The following is a 23,099-nucleotide window of genomic DNA, read 5'->3' as shown; positions in this document are numbered from 1 at the left end:
GATCGGGTGGAGTGGCCCTTTCTGTTCGAGGTCTTGAAGCAGATAGGACTGGGTGGGAGAATTTTAAAGTGGCTTCATTTGCTTTATACTAATCCCCTGGCAATACTAAAAATAAATGGGTCCTGTACCAAACCAATAGGTCTGGGTAGAGGGACAAGGCAGGGGTGTGCGGTATCGCCCCTGCTGTTTGCGCTGTCAATCGAACCATTAGCGAAACAAATTAGAGATCGGGAGAAAATACGGGGAGTGGTGAGAGGTAGCCGGGAACATAAGGTCATGCTTTTTGCAGATGATATCTTGCTGACATTGACTCAGCCTAAACAATCGCTACAGCAGGTTATGGAGGTGATTTTGCAATATGGGGAACTCTCGGGGTTTAAAATTAATGTTAACAAATCGGAGATACTCAATCTTACTATACCCCAGAGAGAGGCCCAAGAACTGCAGAGTACATACCCGTTTAAATGGGCACCCGAGGCAATACGGTATCTAGGCATAAGGATCACCCCGCGAATAGAGAATCTATATCAGGAGAACTTCCCTAGGAAGATAAAAGAGCTGCTGGAAGACCTGGACAGATGGGAGGGTCTCATGATATCATGGGTGGGTAGAATCCATGCTATCAAAATGATGCTCTTACCGAAGTTGCTATATCTATTTCTGGCCCTTCCAATTCCAATCCCCCGGGCCTTCTTTCAACAATTAACTAAAAAAGTGTTCACATATATCTGGAGAAAGCGGCCCCCCAGGGTGCGTAGAATATGATGTATCAAAGACCAAATAAGGGCGGAATGGGAGTCCCTAATTTCTACCTTTATTAACCAAGCAGCACAGTTGAGAATTCTAGCTGAATGGGACCCTACCAATACCAAAAAGTGGCTGCATTGGGAGCGAGCTTGGATGGGTACCCGATATATAGGGGACATACTATGGAAAACGGGAAGGGAAATATTAGAGATGATAGACAGGGTTCCAGTGGGCCTCAGTCACATATTAAACACATGGCTTCAATTACGAAGACGGGTTTTCCCAGACAGGAAATACTTCCTACAGATGGCAATACAAGGAGCGCTGGGCTTCCCCTTGGGGAGGGAGGAGAAGATATTCCAGTTCTGGGCTAAGAGGGGCTTATATAAGTTGGGCCAGGTTTGGACTAATGGAGAAGCTCGGGCATTTGAAGAGTTACAGGAAGAATATGGATTGGAGGAGAGAGACCTAGTATATTATAACTGCCTGAGGAACTATATAGTTAGGCGAGCCAGGGATGAGCTGAAGCTGGCCGAAACGGAGCTGGAAAAGGCTATGAAGCGGGGGGGAGGTAGAGGTGGCATTACGCGGCTATATAGAGCTCTGTTGCTGCTCTCCTCCCCCCAGGAACCTTGCACACATGCATCACTTTGCAGTTGCTCACATTAAACATCATCTGCCATTTAGATGCCCAGTCTCCCAGTCTTGTGAGATCCTCTTGTAATTTTTCACAATCCTCTTGCTATTTTACAACTTTGAATAACTTTGTGTCATCAGCAAATTTAATTACCTCACTAGTGACTCCCATCTCTAGATCATTTATAAATATGTTAAAAAGCAGCGGCCCCAGCACAAATCCCTGGGGAACCCCACTACCCTCTTCCATTGAGAATATGACCATTTAACCCTACTCTCTGTTTTCTATCTTTTAACCAGTTTTTAATCCACAATAGGACACTACCTCCTATCCCACAACTTTCCAATTTCTTCTGGAGTCTTTCACGAGGAACTTTCTCAAACGCCTTTTGAAAATCCAGATACACAATATCAACCGGTTTGCCTTTATCCATATGTTTGTTCACCCCTTCAAAGAAATGTAATAGATTGATGAGGCAAGATTTCCCTTCACTAAATCCATGTTGGCTTTGTCTCATTAATCCATGCTTTCGAATATGCTCTGTAATTTTGTTCTTTATAATAGTTTCTACCATTTTGCTCGGCACCAACGTCAGGCTCACCGGTCTATAATTTCCCTCTGGAACCTTTTTTTAAATATTGGCATTACATGGGCTACGCTCCAATCTTCCAGTACCACACTCAATTTTAAAGATAAATTACACATTACTAACAATTAGTTCCGCAAGTTCGTTTTTCAATTCTATCAGTACTCTGGGATGAATACCATCCGGTCCAGGAGATTTGCTACTCTTCAATCTGTCAAATTACCCCATTACATCCTCCAGGTTTATAGAGATTTAATTCAGTTGCTCTGACTCGTCAGCATTGACTACCACTTCTAGCACTGGTATCACTCCCAAATCTTCCTTGGTGAAGACAAAAGCAAAGAATTCATTTAACCTCTCCGCTATGGATCTGTCTTCCCTGATCGCCCCTTTTACCCCTCGGTCTTCTAGCGGACCAACTGATTCTTTTGCTGGCTTCTTGCTTTTAATATACCTAAAAAACTTTTTACTATGTGTTTTTGCCTCCAACACAAATAAAGAGGGTAATACAGCATACACAAAGTATACAAAACAAAAGAAGAAACACTGGGCCTTCAAGACTGGGACAATAAAAGCTCTTTATTGGTGACCAGACATGGGCCGTGTTTTGGCGCTAAATAGCGCCTGCTTCAGGGGTCTGACAAAATACAAAAATAAAAATATGAAAACAACCACATAATTATACATAAACATGAATAAGTCATCTTAAGATTGTAAGCTCCTTTGAGCAGGGACTGTCCTTCTTTGTTAGATTGTACAGCGCTGTGTAACCCTGGTAGCGCTTTAGAAATGTCAAATAGTAGTAGTAGTCAAGCATATTAAATTTCTAGAGTAGATGGCAAATAGCAATCTTAAAAGTAAGACATCGAAAATGTGTGTATATAAAAACAATATGAACTCAATATTATAAAGGAACAAATGATGAAAAAAATATATATACACATATAAACTCTAATGCTTATATACAAATAAAAACGTATATAACATCCCACAGATAGATATTTAAAATTCTTCAATATTTGTTGAAAAATGAAGTATTAAGACATATATATCACCCCACAGAAAAAGCGTTAAAATTATATCACGATAATCTGAACAAAAATTGTATACTTAGCGTAAGTTAAATGAATGTAAACAATATAATTATGCAGGATTATGAATATGATGCAGGTTCTTATCAGAAGTAAGTGCACTAATTTGTTATGTGATTGCTGGGGAATATCTTTAGATAATCTATATATATAAAACTCACCCTCAACGTTCTATTGTCTGCTGACGTCACTGAAGCCAAGGTTCGTATGTTCGAAGCTCTGAAGCCACGAAAATCAGTCTCTGGGCCCCGCCCTCGCGTCAAACGTTATGACGTTGAGGGCGGAGCAGATTCTCACCTCCAACGATCTACTCAGGCCACAAACTCCGGATTTCCACACTGTAGCTCTGCTCCGCCCTCGCGTCAAAACGCGATGACGTCGAGGGCGGGGCACGAAAACCGCCACCCACACAGCGCCACAACGGAAACAGCAGCGGTGCACGCCACGAACCAGGTAAAACAGCGACGAGCCATGCAGCCATGAAACCCTTGCTAGCGCCCGTTTTATTGCGCTCAGAAACGGGCCTTTGTTTACTAGTCAATAATAATGATTGATAGACATAGGTCATATTGGGTAGTAAGTAATCCTATCATCATCAACCTTGTTAGGATAATACTAAAATCATTAAGAAATATTTCCTTTTAAAATATCTCACCAAGAAGATACATTTTCTTTTACCTGTAATAGCTTCCTTCACCTCACTTTTTAACCACACCGGCTGTCGTTTGGTCTTCCTGCCTGCTTTTTTTAATACACGGAATATATTTGGCCTGGGCTTCCAGGATCATATTTTTGAACGGTATCCATGCCTGATGTAAATTTTTGATCCTTACAGCCGCTCCTCTATGTTTTTATTTCACCATTCTTCTCATTTTACCATAGTCTCCTATTTGAAAGTTAAACGCTAACGTATTGGATTTCCTGTTTATATTTACTCCAAAGCTAATATCAAATCTGATCATATTATGATCACTGTTATCAAGCGGCCCCATCACCATTACCTCCCGCACTAGATAATGCGCTCCACTAAGGACTAGGTCCAGAATTTTTCCTTCTCTCTTCGGCTCCTGTACCAGCTACTCCATAAAGCAGTCCTTGATTTTGTCAAGGAATTTTACCTTCCTAGCATGCCCTGATGTTACATTTACCCAGTCAATATCAGGGTAATTGAAATCACCATTATCTTGTTGCCCAGTTTGTTAGCCTCCCAAATTTCCGATAACATTTCTACACCCGTCTTTTCATCTTGGCCAGGCGGACGGTATTACACTCCTATCACCATCCTTTTCCCCTTTATACATGGAATTTCAAGCCTTAGGGATTCCAAGATGTGTTTTGTTTCCTGCAGAATTTTCAATCTGTTTGATTCAAGGCTACCCCTCCACCAATTCGATCCACCTTATCACTACGATATAATTTGTATATACCCCGGTATGACAATGTACCACTGGTTATCCTCCTTCCACCAGGTCTCAGAGATGCCTATTATATCTAATTTTTCATTTAGTGCAATATAGAGAGGCATAATCGAAAGGGGCGCCCAAGTTTTCCTGAGGACATCCTTGCAGGACGTCACAATGAAGGGGTGGGGAAACCCGTATTATCGAAACAAGATGGGCTTCCATCTTTCATTTCGATAATACGATCGGGGACGCCCAATCTTTACATTTAGGTCGTCATTAGAGATGGTCGCCCTTAGACTTGGTCGTTTCTGATTTTCGGCGATAATGGAAACTAAGGACGCCCATCTCAGAAACGACCACATGCAAGCCCTTCGGTCGTGGGAGGAACCAGCATTCATAGTGCACTGGTCCCCCTGACATGCCAGGACACCAACCGGGCACCCTAGGGGGCACTGCAGTGGACTTCAGAAATTGCTCCCAGGTATATAGCTCCCTTACCTTGTGTGCTGAGCCCCCCAAAACCCACTAACCACCATTGTACACCACTACCATAGCCTTACAGGTGAAGGGGGGCACCTAGATGTGGGTACAGTGGGTTTGTGGTGGGTTTTGGAGGGCTCACATTTACCACCACAAGTGTAACAAGTAGAGGGGGGGGGGGGGGGAAGGCCTGGGTCCTCCTGCCTGAAGTGCACTGCACCCATTAAAACTGCTCCAGGGACCTGCATACTGCTGTCATGGAGCTGGGTATGATATTTGAGGCTGGCATAGAGGCTGGCAAAAAATATTTTTAACAAGTTGTCCAAGTAATTGTCAGGGACGCACTTTTTTTCCCCCATTATGGGTCGAGGACGCCCATGTGTTAGGCACCCCCAAGACCCACCTTCGGTATGCTTCCGACATACCCCTGGGAACTTTGATCATCCCCGCGACGGAAAGCAGTTGGGGATGCCCAAAATTGGCTTTCGATTATGCCGATTTGGGCGACCCTGGGAGAAGGACGCTCATCTCCCAATTTGTATCGAAAGATGGGTGCCCTCCTCTTTCAAAAATAAGCCTGATATTCTAACTCTCCCATCTTATTTCTTAGGCTTCTAACATTCACATATAGACATTTCAAAGTATGTTTGTTGTTCCTATTTACAACATGCTCAGTACTTGATAGTATTAATTTGCAATCTTTTGTCTGATTTTTATTTTTATTTAAAGACACCTGATTCACTACGGTCTCTTTTGCAACTTCACTATCAGGATACCCTATCTTCCCTGTTTTGGTGATATCTTTAAAAGATACCTTATTCCGAACCATGCGCTTTTGAGCGACTGTCGGCCTTCCCCCCCGTTTCTAGGTTAAAAGCTGCTCTATCTCCTTTTTAAATGCCGATGCCAGCAGCCTGGTCCTACCCTGGTTAAGGTGGAGCCCATCCTTTCGGAATAGGCTCCCCCTTACCCAGAATGTTGCCCAGTTCCGAACAAATCTACAACACCTCTTCCCTGCACCATCGTCTCATCCACGCATTGAGACTCCGGAGCTCTGGCTGTCTCTTGTGCCCTGCGCGTGGAATGGGTAGCACTTCAGAAAATGCTACCCTAGAGGATCTGGATTTGAGCTTTCTACCTAAGAGCCTAAATTTGGCTTCCAGAATCTCTCTTCCACATTTTCCTATGTACCAAGACAGCCGGCTCCTCCCCAGCACTATCTGAAATCCTATCCAAGTGACTTGTGAGGTCCGCCACCTTCACACCAGGCAGGCAAGTGACAAGGTGATCCTCACGTCCACCAGCCACCCAGCTATCTACACGCCTAATAATCGAATCACCAACTACAACAGCTGTCCTAACCGTTCCCACCTGGGCACTAGCTCCTGGAGACACATCCTCGGAGCGAGAGGATATTACATTCCCTGGTGTGGTGGTCCTGTCTACAGGATTACTTCCCGCCTCAATAGTCCTTAGTGGTGCTCATGATCTAGTGCAGGGGGTAACGATACGAGGGCCGCTTGATAACAGTGATCATAATATGATCGGTTTTGATATTGGCATTGAAGGAAGTGAAACTAGGAAATCAAGTACGCTAGCGTTTAACTATAGAAAAGGTGATTACGACAAAATGAGAAAAATGGTGAAAAAAAGACTGAAAGGAGCAGCTCGCAGAGTAAAAAACTTGCATCAGGCGTGGATGCTGTTTAAAAACACCATCCTGGAGGTTCAGGACAAATATATTCCACGTATTAGAAAAAAGGGAAAAAAGACTAAACGTCAGCCGGCGTGGCTAAACAGTAAGATAAAGGAAATCATTAGAGCCAAAAAACAATCCTTCAGAAAGTGGAGAAGAGAACCAACTGAAAGTAACAGGATAGATCATAAGGAATGCCAAGCCAAATGCAAAGCGGAGATAAGGAGGGCAAAAAAGGACTTTGAGAAGAAATTAGCGTTGGAAGCAAAAATACATAGTAAAAACTTTTTTAGATACATTAAAAGCAGGAAACCGGCCAAAGAGTCGGTTGGGCCGCTGGACGAAAATGGTGTTAAAGGGGCGATCAAGGAGGACAAAGCCGTAGCGGAGAAATTAAATGAATTCTTTGCTTCGGTCTTCACCGAGGAGGATTTGGGGGGGACACCGGTGCCGGAAAGAATATTTGAAGCGGGGGAGTCGGAGAAACTAAACAAATTCTCTGTAACCTTGGAGGATGTAATGGGTCAGTTCAGCAAGCTGAAGAGTAGTAAATCACCGGGACCTGATGGTATTCATCCCAGAGTATTAATAGAACTAAAAAATGAACTTGCGGAGCTACTGTTAGAAATATGCAATCTGTCCCTAAAATCGAGTGTAATACCGGAAGACTGGAGGGTAGCCAATGTTACTCCGATTTTTAAGAAAGGTTCCAGAGGAGATCCGGGAAATTATAGACCGGTGAGTCTGACGTCGGTGCCGGGCAAGATGGTGGAGGCTATTATTAAGAATAAAATTGCAGAGCATATACAAAAACATGGACTGATGAGACAAAGTCAGCACGGATTTAGTGAAGGGAAGTCTTGCCTCACCAATCTAATGCATTTTTTTGAGGGGGTAAGCAAACATGTGGACAATGGGGAGCCGGTTGATATTGTATATCTGGATTTTCAGAAGGCGTTTGACAAAGTGCCGCACGAAAGACTCCTGAAGAAATTGCAGAGTCATGGAATCGGAGGTAGGGTATTATTATGGATTAAGAACTGGTTGAAAGATAGGAAGCAGAGAGTAGGATTGCGTGGCCAGTATTCTCAGTGGAGGAGGGTAGTTAGTGGGGTCCCGCAGGGGTCTGTGCTGGGTCCGTTGCTTTTTAATGTATTTATAAATGACCTAGAGATGGGAATAACTAGTGAGGTAATTAAATTCGCCGATGACACAAAATTATTCAGGGTCGTCAAGTCGCAGGAGGAATGTGAACGATTACAGGAGGACCTTGCGAGACTGGGAGAATGGGCGTGCAAGTGGCAGATGAAGTTCAATGTTGACAAGTGCAAAGTGATGCATGTGGGTAAGAGGAACCCGAATTATAGCTACGTCTTGCAAGGTTCCGCGTTAGGAGTTACGGATCAAGAAAGGGATCTGGGTGTCGTCGTCGATGATACGCTGAAACCTTCTGCTCAGTGTGCTGCTGCGGCTAGGAAAGCGAATAGAATGTTGGGTGTTATTAGGAAGGGTATGGAGTCCAGGTGTGCGGATGTTATAATGCCGTTGTATCGCTCCATGGTGCGACCGCACCTGGAGTATTGTGTTCAGTACTGGTCTCCGTATCTCAAAAAAGATATAGTAGAATTGGAAAAGGTACAGCGAAGGGCGACGAAAATGATAGTGGGGATGGGACGACTTTCCTATGAAGAGAGGCTGAGAAGGCTAGGGCTTTTCAGCTTGGAGAAGAGACGGCTGAGGGGAGATATGATAGAAGTGTATAAAATAATGAGTGGAATGGATCGGGTGGATGTGAAGCGACTGTTCACGCTATCCAAAAATACTAGGACTAGAGGGCATGAGTTGAAGCTACAGTGTGGTAAATTTAAAACGAATCGGAGAAAATTTTTCTTCACCCAACGTGTAATTAGACTCTGGAATTCATTGCCGGAGAACGTGGTACGGGCGGTTAGCTTGACGGAGTTTAAAAAGGGGTTAGATAGATTCCTAAAGGACAAGTCCATAGACTGCTATTAAATGGACTGGAAAAATTCCTCATTTTTAGGTATAACTTGTCTGGAATGTTTTTACGTTTGGGGAGCGTGCCAGGTGCCCTTGACCTGGATTGGCCACTGTCGGTGACAGGATGCTGGGCTAGATGGACCTTTGGTCTTTCCCAGTATGGCACTACTTATGTACTTATGTACTTTTAGGCCTCCCTCCTCCAAGGCAACACAGGGGCTGCCAGATTGGAGGTGGGCCTTCTCTACAACATCCCTGTAGGCCTCCTCTATGTACCTCTCTGTCTCCCTCAGCTCCTTCAAATCTGCTACTCTAGCCTCAAGAGAATGATAGCTAGGAGCTCTTTGCAACAAGCACACACATATGACATCTCACCAACTGGGAGATAATCACACATGTGACACTCAATGGAAAAGACTGGATACCACCCCTCTCGCTGCTGGACTACTGACTGCATCTTAGTATTATAGAGTTGTTTAATTAAAACTTCTTAAGGTACTAGGGTATCAGGTGAATATAATGATCCTTTTGACTGTTGTAATTTATTTAGGGTTTGCTTCATAGAAACTAATTAAACGTAATTCAGACTAATGAAAATTGAAAAGTCCCCTCTTGATGTCTTGATTAGAGTAATTGACTATAAAGGAAGAGAAACTAGGGGTGGGTGGGCAGGAATGACTGAACTAGGTCCTTCTGTGCCTTCTAGAGACTGTTAATGCTGAGGCAGAAACTTCAAGTTTTAAAACTATGGGAAAAAGGGTATGGAGACTAGCTAATAGTCCGTGTTTATCAATATCCGACACTTCCTCTTTTAAACCCTAATCTTTAAGCTTTGGCAGAAACTTCACGTTTTATAACTATGGGGGAAAGGGTATGGAGACTAATAAAGTTTGCTTGATTTTTTTTTGTTTTTTATTTTAAAATTCTGTGTTTGTCAATATCCTACAATTCCTCTTTTAAACCCTAATCTTTAACTTACCAAGCTCAGAATAAAATAATGTCACTTACCCACAGAGATCTCCTCTTCTCTCAGAGCTTCTCAGAAAGAAAGCTGAGTGGGACATTTCCTCTCTATATAATTTGGATTCTAAGGAAACTATTTCAAACAAACTCTTTGAAGCTAGCCCAGTAATCAAATTGCCCTTAGCAACTGTTCTACTTCCTCACACCTAATTCAGGCCAACTGTAGTGCTACCTCTCCAGCAGGCAAGAACAGAGAATAATTTTCTTTTAGTATAGTTCAGGTCTAGTTACTATCCTTTTTATACTCTTGGCTGTTAAGTTTCTACCTCTAAAGAAATTTTCAGTTTAAAACTATAGGACAAAGGGATTGTACACTATGGAAGCTAGTTAATACTTACTTCCCTCTTTTATATTTTTATTTTCTTTTTAAGACTGAAATGGGCCCTTCTGTGCCTTCTAGAGACTGTTAATGCTGTGGCAGAAACTTCAAGTTTTAAAACTGTGGGGAAAAGAGTATGGAGACTAGCTAATAAAGTGTGCTTGCATTTTTTTTTGTGTTTTTTTATTTTAAAATTTTGTGTTTGTCAATATCCTACAATTCCTCTTTTAAACCCTAATCTTTAAGTTACCAAGATCAGAACAAAATAATGTCACTTACCCACAGAGATCTCCTCTTCTCTCAGAACTCTCAGATTGGAGGGTGGCCAATGTGACGCCGATTTTTAAAGAGAGTTCTAGAGGTGATCCTGGAAATTATAGACCTTTAAGCCTGACGTCGGTGCCAAGCAAAATAAGTGGAAATTATTATAAAGAATAAAATTACGGAAGACATAAACATGATTTAATGGGACAGCATCAGCATGGGTTCAGCCAAGGGAAATCTTGCCTCACCAATTTACTTCATTTCTTTGAAGGTGTATATAAACATGTGGATAAAGGTGAGCCATTTGATGTAGTTTATCTAGATTTTCAGAAAGATTTGACAAAAGTTCCTCGTGAGAGACTCCTGAGAAAATTAAAGAGTCATGGGATAGGAGGCAAGGTTCTGGTGTGGATTAGGAATTGGTTATTGGACAGAAAACAGAGGGTAGGGTTAAATGGTCATTTCTCTCAACAGAGGAGGGTGAACAGTGGTGTGCCCACAGGGATCAGTCCTGGGACCGGTGCTATTTAACATATTTATAAATGATTATGGAAATTGGAATGAGTGAGGTGATTTTACCTGCAGATAACGGAGTGGAGGAGTGGCCTAGTGGTTAGGGTGGTGGACTTTGGTCCTGGGGAACTGAGGAACTGAGTTCGATTCCCACTTCAGGCACAGGCAGCTCCTTGTGACTCTGGGCAAGTCACTTAACCCTCCATTGCCCCATGTAAGCCGCATTGAGCCTGCCATGAGTGGGAAAGCGCGGGGTACAAATGTAAAAAAAAAAAAACTATTCAAGGTTGTTAAAACACATGCAGACTGTGAAATATTGCAGGAAAACCTAAGGAAACTGGAAGACTGGGCATCCAATTGGCAGATTAAATTTAATGTGGATAAATGCAAAGTGATGCACATTGGAAAGAATAATCCAAACCTTAGTCACCTGATGCTAGGGTCCACCTTGGGGGTCAGCACCCAAGAAAGAGAGCTTGGTGTTGTTGTAGATAATACACTAAAAATATTCTCTTCAGTGTACAGTATTGGCCAAAAACGCAAACAGGATGCTAGGAATTAGGAAAGGGATGTAATTAAGATCAAAAATACTAGAATGCCTCTGTATCGCTCCATGGTGCGACCTCACCTTAAACACTGCTTTCAGTTCTGGTCGCAGTATCTCAAAAAAGATATAGCAGAATTAGAAAAAGTTCAAAGAAGAGCGACCAAAGTGATAAAGGGGATGGAACTCCTTTCGTATGAGGAAAGGCAAAAGAAGTTAGGGTTCTTCAGCTTGGAAAAGAGACGGATGAGGGGAAATATGATTGAGGTCTACAAAATCCTGAGTGGTGAAGAATGAGTAGAAGTAAATTGATTTTTTATTCGTTCCAAAAGTACAAAGACTAGGGGACACTCGAGGAAGTTACATGGAAATACTTTTACAACAAATAGAAGGAAATATTTTTTCACTCAATAACTAGTTAAGCTCTGGAACTCTTTGCCCGAGGATGTAGTAACAGCAGTTAGCGTATCTGGGTTTAAAAAAAGGTTTGGACAAGTTCCTTGAAGAAAAGTCAATAGTCTGCTATTGAGAGAGCATGGGAAAGCTACTGCATGTCCTGGGATTAGTAGCATGGAATGTTGTCACTATTTTGGTTTCTGCCAGGTACCTGGCTTGGCCACTGTTGGAAACAGGATACTGGGCTAGATGGACCATTGGACTGCAATGGACTTAGATACAAATCAACTTATGCATCCAGCTTTTCTTACATAAGTACACAACTGTGGAACGCTTTGCCCCAAACCGTGAGATCTATCCATAACCATCTTAACTTCAGGAAACTACTGAAAACCAACTTGTTTAAGAAGGCCTACCCCCATGATCCCAAAAATATGGATCATACTAGACTTCTATCACCAACCCCTCTTTATTTCTTTGTTGCTTTATACTTATGTTTCTTAAATGCTTACTACTATACTATGTATTTGTATTATTGAACCGGAGCCTACCTCTACGGTATTTTGTAAGCCACATTGAGCCTGCAACTAAGTGGGAAAATGTGAGATATAAATGTGTTAAATAAATATATTCACTTTTGCCTCAGGCCTACCCAGCAGCAGTGCACCACTGGTGTAACTAGCAGGAATCCTCAAGCCCCAGCAGCTGAGGACATCCATAGCTCCCCCCCACCCAAATATCAGAAAAGTGCAGTCAACAGCAATATAGTCACGGACACCAGCAGCCTACAGTCACCAACACCAGCATCATGAGCATGTATAGTTCTCACACAAAAACTGAGCATACCTGAAGTGCCAGCAGCTGAAAGTGCAGCCACTGACTACCATACTTTTCTGATATGGGGGTGGGGGGTGCTGTCACTCTGGATGTCTTCAGCTGGCAGGGCTTGGGGATCTCTGCCAGCTAAGATATTTAATTTTCACATTTGGAAAAGGAGCAGGGAGGAAGGGGAGTGAACAGAAAACACATGCCCAACCAGATTACCCATTGGCCTGCCTAAAAGTTGCTTTCTGGCTAAACTACTGATAAGGATGTCTCTTGGATGAGCTCCCCTTTCTTCTCCCCCTAGTCTATATTACTTAAGACTTCAAGCTGTGAAATCTCTCATAGAAAAGAACACTACTGAACAGGAAGGCAGAAACACTTGGTGCGTGCACCACTCCTCCCCCAATGAAAGGCTACTCACTTTCTGTAGGATCTGGCTTGATTGGCTCAAAGGAGGTAGTGGGATGATGCAGAGTAGAGCTGCTGTCTAATGAGGCAGAGGATTGCAGTGGCTGTGTGTCTAACGAGGTTGGTGAAACAGTACTGAGAGGATCCAAGTCCAGAACACTATTACTGTGATTTTGGGCATCTGTCCCTGACGTGCAGGATACTGGAATAGCACAAAACACAACAGCATGTTCATTAAATTATACTCGAGCCTCAAAAACCACTGGAATCTGATTCAATAAGGCCAAGAAGCAAAAGCACCAAAAATAAAACATTGAGCCATATCCACTTTCCAAAACATGCACCATCCCAAACCCTTGATGTCAGAGAACTGCAGAATTATACATCATGCTCCTCATCCAACAAGTATCAACTCAACCCTCAAAACCCTCCTGCACCTCAGATGCCCAACGATAGGCTCCCCTTCCACCCCCCAATCATACATTCTCATCTCTCCTCCCTTGTCCTGCCCTCCCATCCCCTATACCCATGCGTCTTATATTCCGCCAGAGTCGCTATACTCACGTTAACCCTCTCCTCAAGTCGCTTCACTGGCTCCCTATCCGCTTCCGCATACGGTTCAAACTTCTCCTTTTGACCTACAAGTGCATCCACTCCGCAGCTCCTCAGTACCTTTCCGCTCTCATCTCTCCCTACACTCCTCCCCGTGAACTCCGTTCGCTGGGTAAATGTCTCCTGTCATCCCCCTTCTCCCCCATTGCTAACTCCCGGCTCCGTTCCTTCTATCTCGCTGCTCCCTATGCCTGGAATAGACTCCCTGAGCCAGTACGTCAGGCTCAGTCTCTGGCTGTCTTCAAGTCTAGGCTTAAAGCCCACCTCTTTGCTACTGCTTTCGACTCCTAACCATGACTCTCTTACTCAACACCCTCACTTATCACCCCTACCACTGCAATTTCTCCACCCCTAGCTGTCTGTTCCTCTGTCCAATTTAGATTGTAAGCTCTGTTGAGCAGGGACTGTCTTTTTCATGTTAATTTGTACAGCGCTGCGTACGTCTAGTAGCGCTATAGAAATGTTTAATAGTAGTAGTAGTATGTATAACTGCCCCCTACTTCCTTCAGCACCCACACTTACTTACATACATCCTCACTCCTGTACCAAAGTATACACTTCTCTCTTCTGCATCTCCTCAAACTCATACCCATCTGCCTTCTTGCACCCTGTAATTTCTTTACCTTTCTAGCGCACATACCTGCCAAGACAAATCTATGATCTTTTGCTTTTCTGCACTCAAGACATACCCATATCCTTCTTCTCTCCTGCATCCACACACAGAATTAACCTTCCTTCCAGACATCCACAATTCTTCATTATCTTCCACTCCTGCACAACATCCTTCCTAAGTCACTGGCCTGCCCTCTCTTTCACACATGCACACCCATTCCCTCTTCACTATCCTCCCTGCCATGCATCTAATATTAGATGGGACAGGCATGCATAAATCTGGATGTGACCAACCTGAGCTGGTTACTGTAGGGGAACTGGAGCAGTGGGTCTGAGGGCTAGCAGAGGTGGGTGTTACAGGCTGTGCACGGTTGGGAATAGAAGCCTCTTGGTGCTGAGTCAGAGCAGGTCTCTGTGGTGTGGTTGGTACAGCAGTCTGAGACTGGACTAGATCATCAGGTGGTGGTACTGGTACTACGACCGGAGGAGAACTGCAAGCATCCTTATTCACCAGCAGCACATCGATTGGACCTGCTGTGCTTTTCAAATGGATCTGATACTTCTTCTGTCCATTGAGACCCTGGAAAACAAACCAAAACCAATAGCAGGACATATAGTGCTAAAAATCCCTCTCTGATCTCATTATTTCATTATTTTGTGTATAGCCTTTCCTAGAATTGAATTTTTACTTCATGCTAACCTGAATATATTTATTTTAATCCAACTTTGCTACAGTGGGAGACCTGACATATGACTACACATGGAGGTCAAAGTAGGTAAAATAATAAATTACACATACAATCTTTTTGTAAAACACATTTTGATAGTAAGGTACCTCAAATTATTCAGCTCTCCACCTCATTAGACCTCATGGCTTTCACACCAATACCTCCTACACATACTCCATCTCACACTGCCACTAGCTTTTCTACATGGGGCACAATAATCCACCTACCTCTGGGATAGGAACTTCTAGGCGAGTGCCTGACGGTGCTCTAATGGCTAAAAGTGTGTCACCTGAAAAAGAGAACCCAGACTTTCAGAAAACCTGTACTGCTCTCTATGCATGAGTATCCCTCCTGACTACCCAAATGATGAAACCCTTTACACAATGCTGCACCTACTACCATCCTCTTTTTACTCTCCACATCCTGGGGACTGAAAAGCCAACATCTCCCAACCATCTGATCAAGGATTATCTTGTCACTGCCAATGGAGAAGGCAGAGAAGGGTGAAATCTGCTTGGGCTCACTAGGGACAAGCTAACCAGTCTGATCTAGACTGCCCCAACTTGACATTTCGTCCTTTAGATTGTAAGCTCCTTTGAGCAGGGACTGTCCTTCTTTGTTAAACTGTACAGCGCTGTGTAACTCTAGTAGCGCTCTAGAAATGTTAAGTAGTAGTAGTAGTATCTTCTTTTAGGTTGAAAGACAACCACAAATTCACCCAATCCAACATATGTCTAATGGTTCTCTTTGTAATCACTTGCAAGAAAACGAAGAACTTCAACATAAACATGTAGCCACTTATACAACAGTGAAAATAAAATTTCCTTCCTAACACCTGTTAAGATGATCACATCTTCCTACAGTGAACAGCCTTAACTGTATCTCTTGTCCATCAATCTCCTTTTCTATATATGACTGTCTCCACAAGTAATATGTGCCATCATCTCACCCCAATTTTGTTGAATACCACTAGAATGCACCCTCAGCTCTGGCTGCAGCTCCTCACTTCCAGTTTGCATCATCTAATATAACCAGGTCTTTCTCCTGCTTAGTGTGGGTAGAGTTTCATAATGCATGTGTACTCGTATTAAAACATGCCATTTTTATACCCACTTGCCTAAAATATCTGTATCCCTCTGTAAAAATCAATGAATCCTGCAGTGAATTTAGTGTAACACAATCTGGTATCATCTGCAAAAATAGTTCTCAGACCTGTGTGGGAGCCCATTTAATATCCTCTTCTAATCAGTATAGGTGCCACTGGGGCTCATTTTCAAAGCACTTAGCCTTCCAAAGTTCCATAGGTTTCTATGGAACTTTGGAAGGCTAAGTGCTTTGAAAATATGCCTCACTGTGTCCTACTGATGCCTCCCCTTCAAAGGTTTGCTGACTAGTTATTTCAGCTATGCTGGACTTCCTAGATGAAAGCGAGGCACAATGGTAGATCTAATTAACACCTGACACTGCCTTCCTTGCCCTCCCTAAAGAGCTGGATCTCTGGTATCCTTTCTTCAGACTGACCAAACAGAATAGCCTCCCCTTCCCTTTCATCCCTCTCATTCTTACCTTTGAAGCATCTGCAGATGTCCTCATGCGTTACATATGCTAATGTTTCTGAGGTTAAGGCAAACTTTCTGGTGCACACAATGCTTTTCTGCCTATAAATTCCTCTCCAAGCCACTTCTAGCCCTCTAGGACAGCTTCCCCCACTTTCCAAGGATTTAAATACACAGGTCTTGTGATCTATAAGTGGTACAAGGCCTGTGTACACAATACAAGCAGGTGGCAACAATGTATGTAGCTCATCCAATATAGCTACAACCAATACTCAATCACTCCCATAGCTGAAATCAGGAAAATCATCAATTATGAAGCAGCCCTGGATTAAACATTAAGCAAAATAAGCATGTGCTTAGGGCACCAAGGGAAGTGGGGCACCACAGAGTTTTTTCCTCCCTAGCTATCATGCCCTTAACTCTTTCACTGCCATGCCCATAAACCAACATGAATTTCAGTTTTCTAATCATTATAAATATATGCAATGTTTTCTTCCGCCCAATAATGACATTTCACAGCACTTATTGAGTCTTAATGTCTTTTCAGTTAAGCAAAGGAAGGGTCAACCAGCACCACTGTTGGGTTGTGCTTAGGGCATCAGTTGGACTTAATCTGGCCCTTGCGTGAAAGAAATGCAATCAGAGAAAAAAAAGGTGGCAAGAGAATACAGAAATAGTCCTGATTCAACTGAGCATCAGCAGCCTGATTAAAAAGAAATTTCAACTGCACACCGATATATTTCCTTTACATATTACACCTTATAAATTGCAGGACATAGCTCTTTGGCATAATGCAATTGTTGAGACAAGTACTAGTAGTATATCCGAGAAACTGGGATCATACCCAATAAACCCTGGCTTAGAAGTGTTCACACCTACCATATGTTCAAAACTAACCAATATATAAACTCTTTCTGATATTTTATTTATTCATGCACTCTTGTATCCCACTATTATCCAAATATCCAAAAACAAATTTTAGTTTAAAGTGGCTTACAATTTATATTTTGGAGGAGTTACAATAGTGTTGTGCAATGTGGAGAGGGCATCTATAGTTTGTGTGGTTATTCATAAAGTTTTAGAAGAGACAGATTTGAGGAGGAAAAGGTAGTGGTAGCTTTTGTGTTCAGCTGTAGAGTTTTGATAATGTTTATTCATATAGTTTTTGAAGAGGTAGATCTGAAAGGAAGGTGACAATATCTTTGTGATTAGCTGTAGAATTTTTTTTGAAGAGGTACGTTTTCATTTCTTTTCTGAATTGGAGGCAGTTTGTGATGCTTCTTATGGTTTTTGGTATCAAGGTCCACCATTTGGAACCCTGGTAGCTAAATCCTGCTATGTAGATAGTTTTGTAGATACTTTTGAAGTTGGGTAGATGTAGGAGTAGGTAGTTTCTTTTTACTGGGCTGGCATTTCATGAGGATAGTTCAATCATGTTAAGCATATATTTGGATGCCATTCAAAATAGTATCTTGAAGATTTGGGTGCTTGCTTTGAAAACATTCTTGCCTTGACTGGTAGCCAATGTATTGTTTCAAGCAGTGGTGTTGCTCTTTCGCATTTTAATTTCTTGAAAATCAGTCTTGCTGCCGTGTTTTGGACTGTTTGCAGTGATTTGTGTGTGTTTTCCTTGCAACCTACGTATGATGCATTGCAGTAGTCTAGTTGCATTAGTATAGTTGATTGGACCAGTGTCCAGAAAGATTGTCTAGGGAAAAGCGAAGATACTTACCTGTAGCAGGTATTATCTGAGGACAGCAGGCTTCACATTCTCACAAGTGGGTAAACGCATCCCGCGTTGCCTGAGCAGGCAAAAATGCCAAAGAAAAGAACACGAGCTTTCTGGAGCGCAAGCAGCGCTCCAACACACATGAGCAAGTGCCTTCCAGCCCACAGTGCGGCCGCATCTTTCAGTTTAATACAAAACCAAAATACAAAATAAAATATGTAGTAAAAACAACTCCAAGAGGAGGTGGGCAGGATTGTGAGAATGTGAAGCCGGCTGTCCTCGGAGAATACCTGCTACAAGTAAGTATCTTCGCTTTCTCCAAGGACAAGTAGACTTACCATTCTCACAAGTGGGGAATCCCTAGCATCTAGGCTCACCCAAAACAAACACTGGTCAACTGGGCCTCGCAACGGCGAGGACTTAATGCAGATTAACCTGAAACTATATACAACTAGATGATGGTGTAGACTAGAAGAAAACAAAACGGTCCTAGGAGGAAGGAGTTGGATCCTAGACCCCAAACAGATTCTGGAACAATGATTGCCCAAACTGACTGTCACGTCAGGTATCTTGCTCAAGGCAATAGTGAGATGTGAATGTGTGGACTGAAGACCACGTCGCAGCCATACAATCACTTCAATGGAGGCTGATTTCAAGAGGGCTACCGATGTAGCAATGGCTCTACCATTGTGAGCCATGACATGACCCTCCAAAGTCTGCCCAGCCTGGGCATAACCAAAGGAAATGCAATCTGTACCAATTGGAAATGGTGCGTTTCCAGATGGCAACCCCCCATCCTGTTAGGATCTAAAGAAACAAACTGGGTGGACTGTCTGTGGGGTTCATCTGCTCCATGTAAAAGGCCAACGCTCTCTTGCTGTCCCAGGTGTGCAAGCTGCTTTCGCCAGGATAGACACGAGGTCGGGGAAAGAATGTTGGCAAGACAACTGAATGGCTCAGATGGAACTCCGACACCACCTTCGGCAGGAACAGGGTGCATGCGGAGGACTACTCTGTTGTGATAAAACTTAGTATAAGGTGCATCCACTACTAAGGCTTGAAGCTCACTGACCCTATGAGATGAAGTTACAGCCACCAGGAAAATGACCTTCCAGGTCAAGTACTTCAGATGGCAAGAATTCAGTGGCTCAAAAGGAGCTTTCATCAGCTGGGTGAGAACGATGTTGCGATCCCATGACACTAGTAGAGGTTTGACAGGGGGCTTTGACAAAAGCAAATCTCTCATGAAGCGAACAACTAAAGGCTGTCCAGAGATCGACTTACCTTCTACACGCTGATAAGCACTAACTGCATTAAGGTAAACCCTTACGGATTTGGTCTTGAGACCAGACTCTGACAAGCGTAGAAGGTATTTCAAGCAGGGTCTGTGTAGGACAAGAAAGGGGATCTATGGCCTTACTCTCACACCAGACGGCAAACCTCCTCCATTTAAAAGAATAACACCTCTTACTGGAATCTTTCCTGGAAGTCAGCAAGACCTGAGACATGCCTTCTGAAAGACCCAAGGAAGCGAATTCTAGGCTCTCAACATCCAGGCCGTGAGAGCCAGAGACTGGAGGTTGGGATGAAGAAGTGACCCCCTTGTTCTGTGTGATGAGGGTCAGAAAAAAAACACTCCAATCTCCATGGTTCTTTGGAGGATAATTCCTGAAGAGGAGGGAACCATATCTGAAGTGGTCAGTACGGCACGATCAGAATCATGGTTCCGCGTTCTTGCTTGAGTTTCAGCAAACTCTTTTCCACTAGAGGTATGGGAGGATACACATACAGAAGACCTATCCCCCAATGAAGAAGGAAGGCACCTGACGCTAGTCTTTCGTGGGTCTGAAGACTGGAACAGAACCGAGGGACCTTCTGGTTGATCTAAGTGGCAAAAAGATCCACCAAGGGGGTGCCCCACGCTCAAAAGATCTTGCAGGTTACACCCATATTTAGAGACCACTCTAAATATGGTTGCATTATCCTTACCAGCTTGATGGCCAGGTCATTTTTTACACTCGCCAGATAGGTGGCTTGGAGAAACATGCCGTGATGGCGAGGCCAATGCCACATCTGGATGGCTTCCTGACACAGAGGGCGAGATACGGTGCCCCCCTGCTTTTTGCTGTAATACATGGCAACCTGATTGTTTGAATGAGAATAATTTGGTGGGAGAGCCGATCTCTTAAAGCCTCTAGAGCATTCCAGATCGCTTGGAAATCCAGGAGATTGATCTGACGATTTGTTTCCTGGAGGGACCAAGCTCCTTGGGTCTGAAGCCCATCTACATGAGCTTCCCAACCGAGGAGAGATGCACCCGTCATCAGCACCTTTTGCAGCTGAGGAATTTGGAATGAAAGTCCCGCGATCAAACTGGACTGAATTGTCCACCACTGAAGAATGAAAGCAAGTTCCAGGGACACTTGGATGACATTTTCTAGACTTCCCATGGCTTGATACCACTGAGAAGCCAGGGTCCATTGAGCAGGTCGCATGTGTAGACATGCCATGTGTGTAACGTATACTGTGGAAGCCATGTGGCCCAACAATCTCAACATCTGCTGAGCTGTGACCTGCTGATGTATGAACCTTGGACGCTAGTGAAAAGAAGATTGTATGCATGCGCCTCCGGGAGGTAAGCTCAGACATTCTTCGTATCGAGCAGGGCTCCTATGAACTCCAATAGTTGTACCGGATGAAGATGGGACTTGGGTAGTTGATCTTGAACCCTAGTATATCCAACACCCGAATAGTCATCAACATGGACTCCCGAGCACTGTTCTCAGAGGTCCTCTTCACCAGCCAATCGTCAAGATAAGGGAACACATGAACTCCAAATCTGTGTAGCGATGCTGCAACTACTACTAGACACTTGGCAAAGACCCTGGGAGCTGATGTGAGGCCAAAAGGTAACAAGCGTTACTGACAATGATGTATTCCCAGCCGAAACCAAAGATACTTCCTGTGGGCTGGAAGTATCGGGATGTATGTATAAGCATCCTTCAAGTCCAAAGAGCACAGCCAATCGTTTTCCTGAATCATGGGAAAAAGGGTGCACAGTGAAACCATCCTGAACTTTTCTCGGACTAGGAATTTGTTCAGGTCCCTTACGGCCAGAATGGGACGAATCCCTCCTGTATTTTTCTGCACAAGAAAGTACCTGGAATAGAATCCCTGCCCTTCTTCCTCTGGTGGACAGGTTCAACCGCACGGGCCTGGAGAAGGGCAGAGAGTTCCTCTGCAAGTACCTGCCAGTGCTGAGAGCTGAAAGAATGGGCTCTCTGTGGACAATTTGGAGGTTTGGAAAGCAAATTGAGGGTGTATCCGAGCCGGACTATTTGAAGAACCCACTGGACAGAGGTTATAAGAGGCCACCTTTGGTGAAAAACATTAACCTCCCCCCAACCGGCAAGTCATCTGGCGCAGACACTTTTACGGAGGCTATGCTCTGCTGCAGCCAGTCAAAAGCTTGTCCCTTGCTTCTGCTGGGGAGCAGCAGGGGCCTCTATGAACACGCTGTTGATGAGAACGAGCCCGCTGGGGCTGAGCCTGAGCAAGCTTGCGAGACACAGGAGTGTACCTATGCCTGGAATAGGAATAGGAGGCACTCCGTGACCTACCAAAATACCTCCTGGATGAGGAGGCAGTTGCAGAAGACACCTGGCCGGAGAGAGAAAACATAGCATCAGTGTGGTTCTTGATTGGTCAGCGACCTCCTTGACCTTCTCTCTGAAAAGATTATCCCCCCGGCAAGGGCCAGCCATTCTCTGCTGGACTGAATGGTTAGAAACACGCAGCCATAAGAATCTGCATATTGCTATACCTTGAGCAGAGATTCTGGATGCTACATCGAAAGCGTCGTAATTGCCCTTGGCCAAGAACTTGCGACATGCCTTCTGCTGCTTGACCAACTGGCGAAACGGCTCGGCCTGCTCCAGAGGGAGTGCATTGACCAAGTCTGACAGCTGCCGCACCGAGTTCCGCAAGTAGAAGCTCGTGAAGAGCTGGTATGACAATACGGGCGATGAGCATAGGAGGCCTTATACATTTTTCTCCCAAAAGAGTCCAAAGTTCTAGCTTCTCTGCCTGGGTAAGTCGAGGTATAGTCCCTAGTACTCCTGGGTTTTTTTAGAGCAGCATCCACCACCATGGAGTTGTAGGTTGAGACCTCACCAACCCAGGAACCCCATGGATCCGATACTGAGTGTCGATTTTCTTGGGGACACAGGGACAGGCAGAGGACTGCTTTGAGTACCACATAGAAAGGAGCCATCAATGCCTCCTTAGGAGGGGAGGTGTAGTGCAGGACCTCAAGGATCTTGGCCATGGGCTCATCCTCCAACTTCTACGGCAAAGTGAATGGCCTCCGCCATTTCCTGTACAAAAGAGGTGAATGATGGGCTCTCAGGTGGAAAGAGTCTCCTCTCAGGTGGAGGGGAAGGCTCAGAAGGGATCCCATAGGACTCATCTGAGGAAAAGTACCTGGGATCCTCTTCTGATTCACGAGTGCTCCTCTTCAGTTTCAGACAGCACTTCCCTCAGGGATGCCCGAGATTGAACTCGCCTCAACGTTGAGAACCCATGCCCTTGAGAACGGTGTCGAGGAGCCGGCTCCCGCCTCAACTCCGGCGAAGGTTCCTCCACCGATTTCGAAGGGGTACCGGCCTGGGTGGCTGTCAACACTGGGGCCGCAAGTGCTGCAGCAGAAGGCATGGCAGGCGAAAGCACCCCCGATGCCGCCACACATCACTGCATGAGGCCTTCCAGAAGCTCAGGGAGCAAGGCCTGGATGCGCTCATCGAGGGTCACTGTCAGTAAAGGCTGTGGAGCCTGTTGGAGCTCAGGTTGCAGAACCGCCAGGGCCAGTGCAGGAGCAGGACCTCGGCTGCTAAGAGAAGCACCTCCTGGATGGAGGGGGAGTGGTCTTCC

At 44.3% G+C, this 23,099-nt stretch overlaps 1 protein-coding gene across 3 annotated transcripts in view; it reads right to left on the bottom strand.

Annotated features, from left to right (window-relative positions):
- The window catches only part of E2F4 (E2F transcription factor 4), a 136,666-nt gene that overhangs the window by 69,916 nt on the left and 43,651 nt on the right, over window positions 1-23,099 (bottom strand). For all 3 annotated transcript variants that reach the window (XM_030203737.1, XM_030203736.1, XM_030203738.1), the window contains exons 4-7: window positions 16,452-16,495; window positions 15,113-15,174; window positions 14,452-14,737; window positions 12,947-13,135 (exon numbers count right to left, since the gene is read on the bottom strand). In XM_030203737.1, coding sequence (XP_030059597.1) covers window positions 12,947-13,135; window positions 14,452-14,737; window positions 15,113-15,174; window positions 16,452-16,495 — 581 coding nt within the window. The remainder of the gene's footprint in view (window positions 1-12,946; window positions 13,136-14,451; window positions 14,738-15,112; window positions 15,175-16,451; window positions 16,496-23,099) is intronic.

This window comes from Microcaecilia unicolor, chromosome 5, assembly GCF_901765095.1.
Source record: "Microcaecilia unicolor chromosome 5, aMicUni1.1, whole genome shotgun sequence".
Taxonomy (NCBI): Eukaryota; Metazoa; Chordata; class Amphibia; order Gymnophiona; family Siphonopidae; genus Microcaecilia; species Microcaecilia unicolor.
This window is presented reverse-complemented; position numbering and strand designations above follow the sequence as displayed.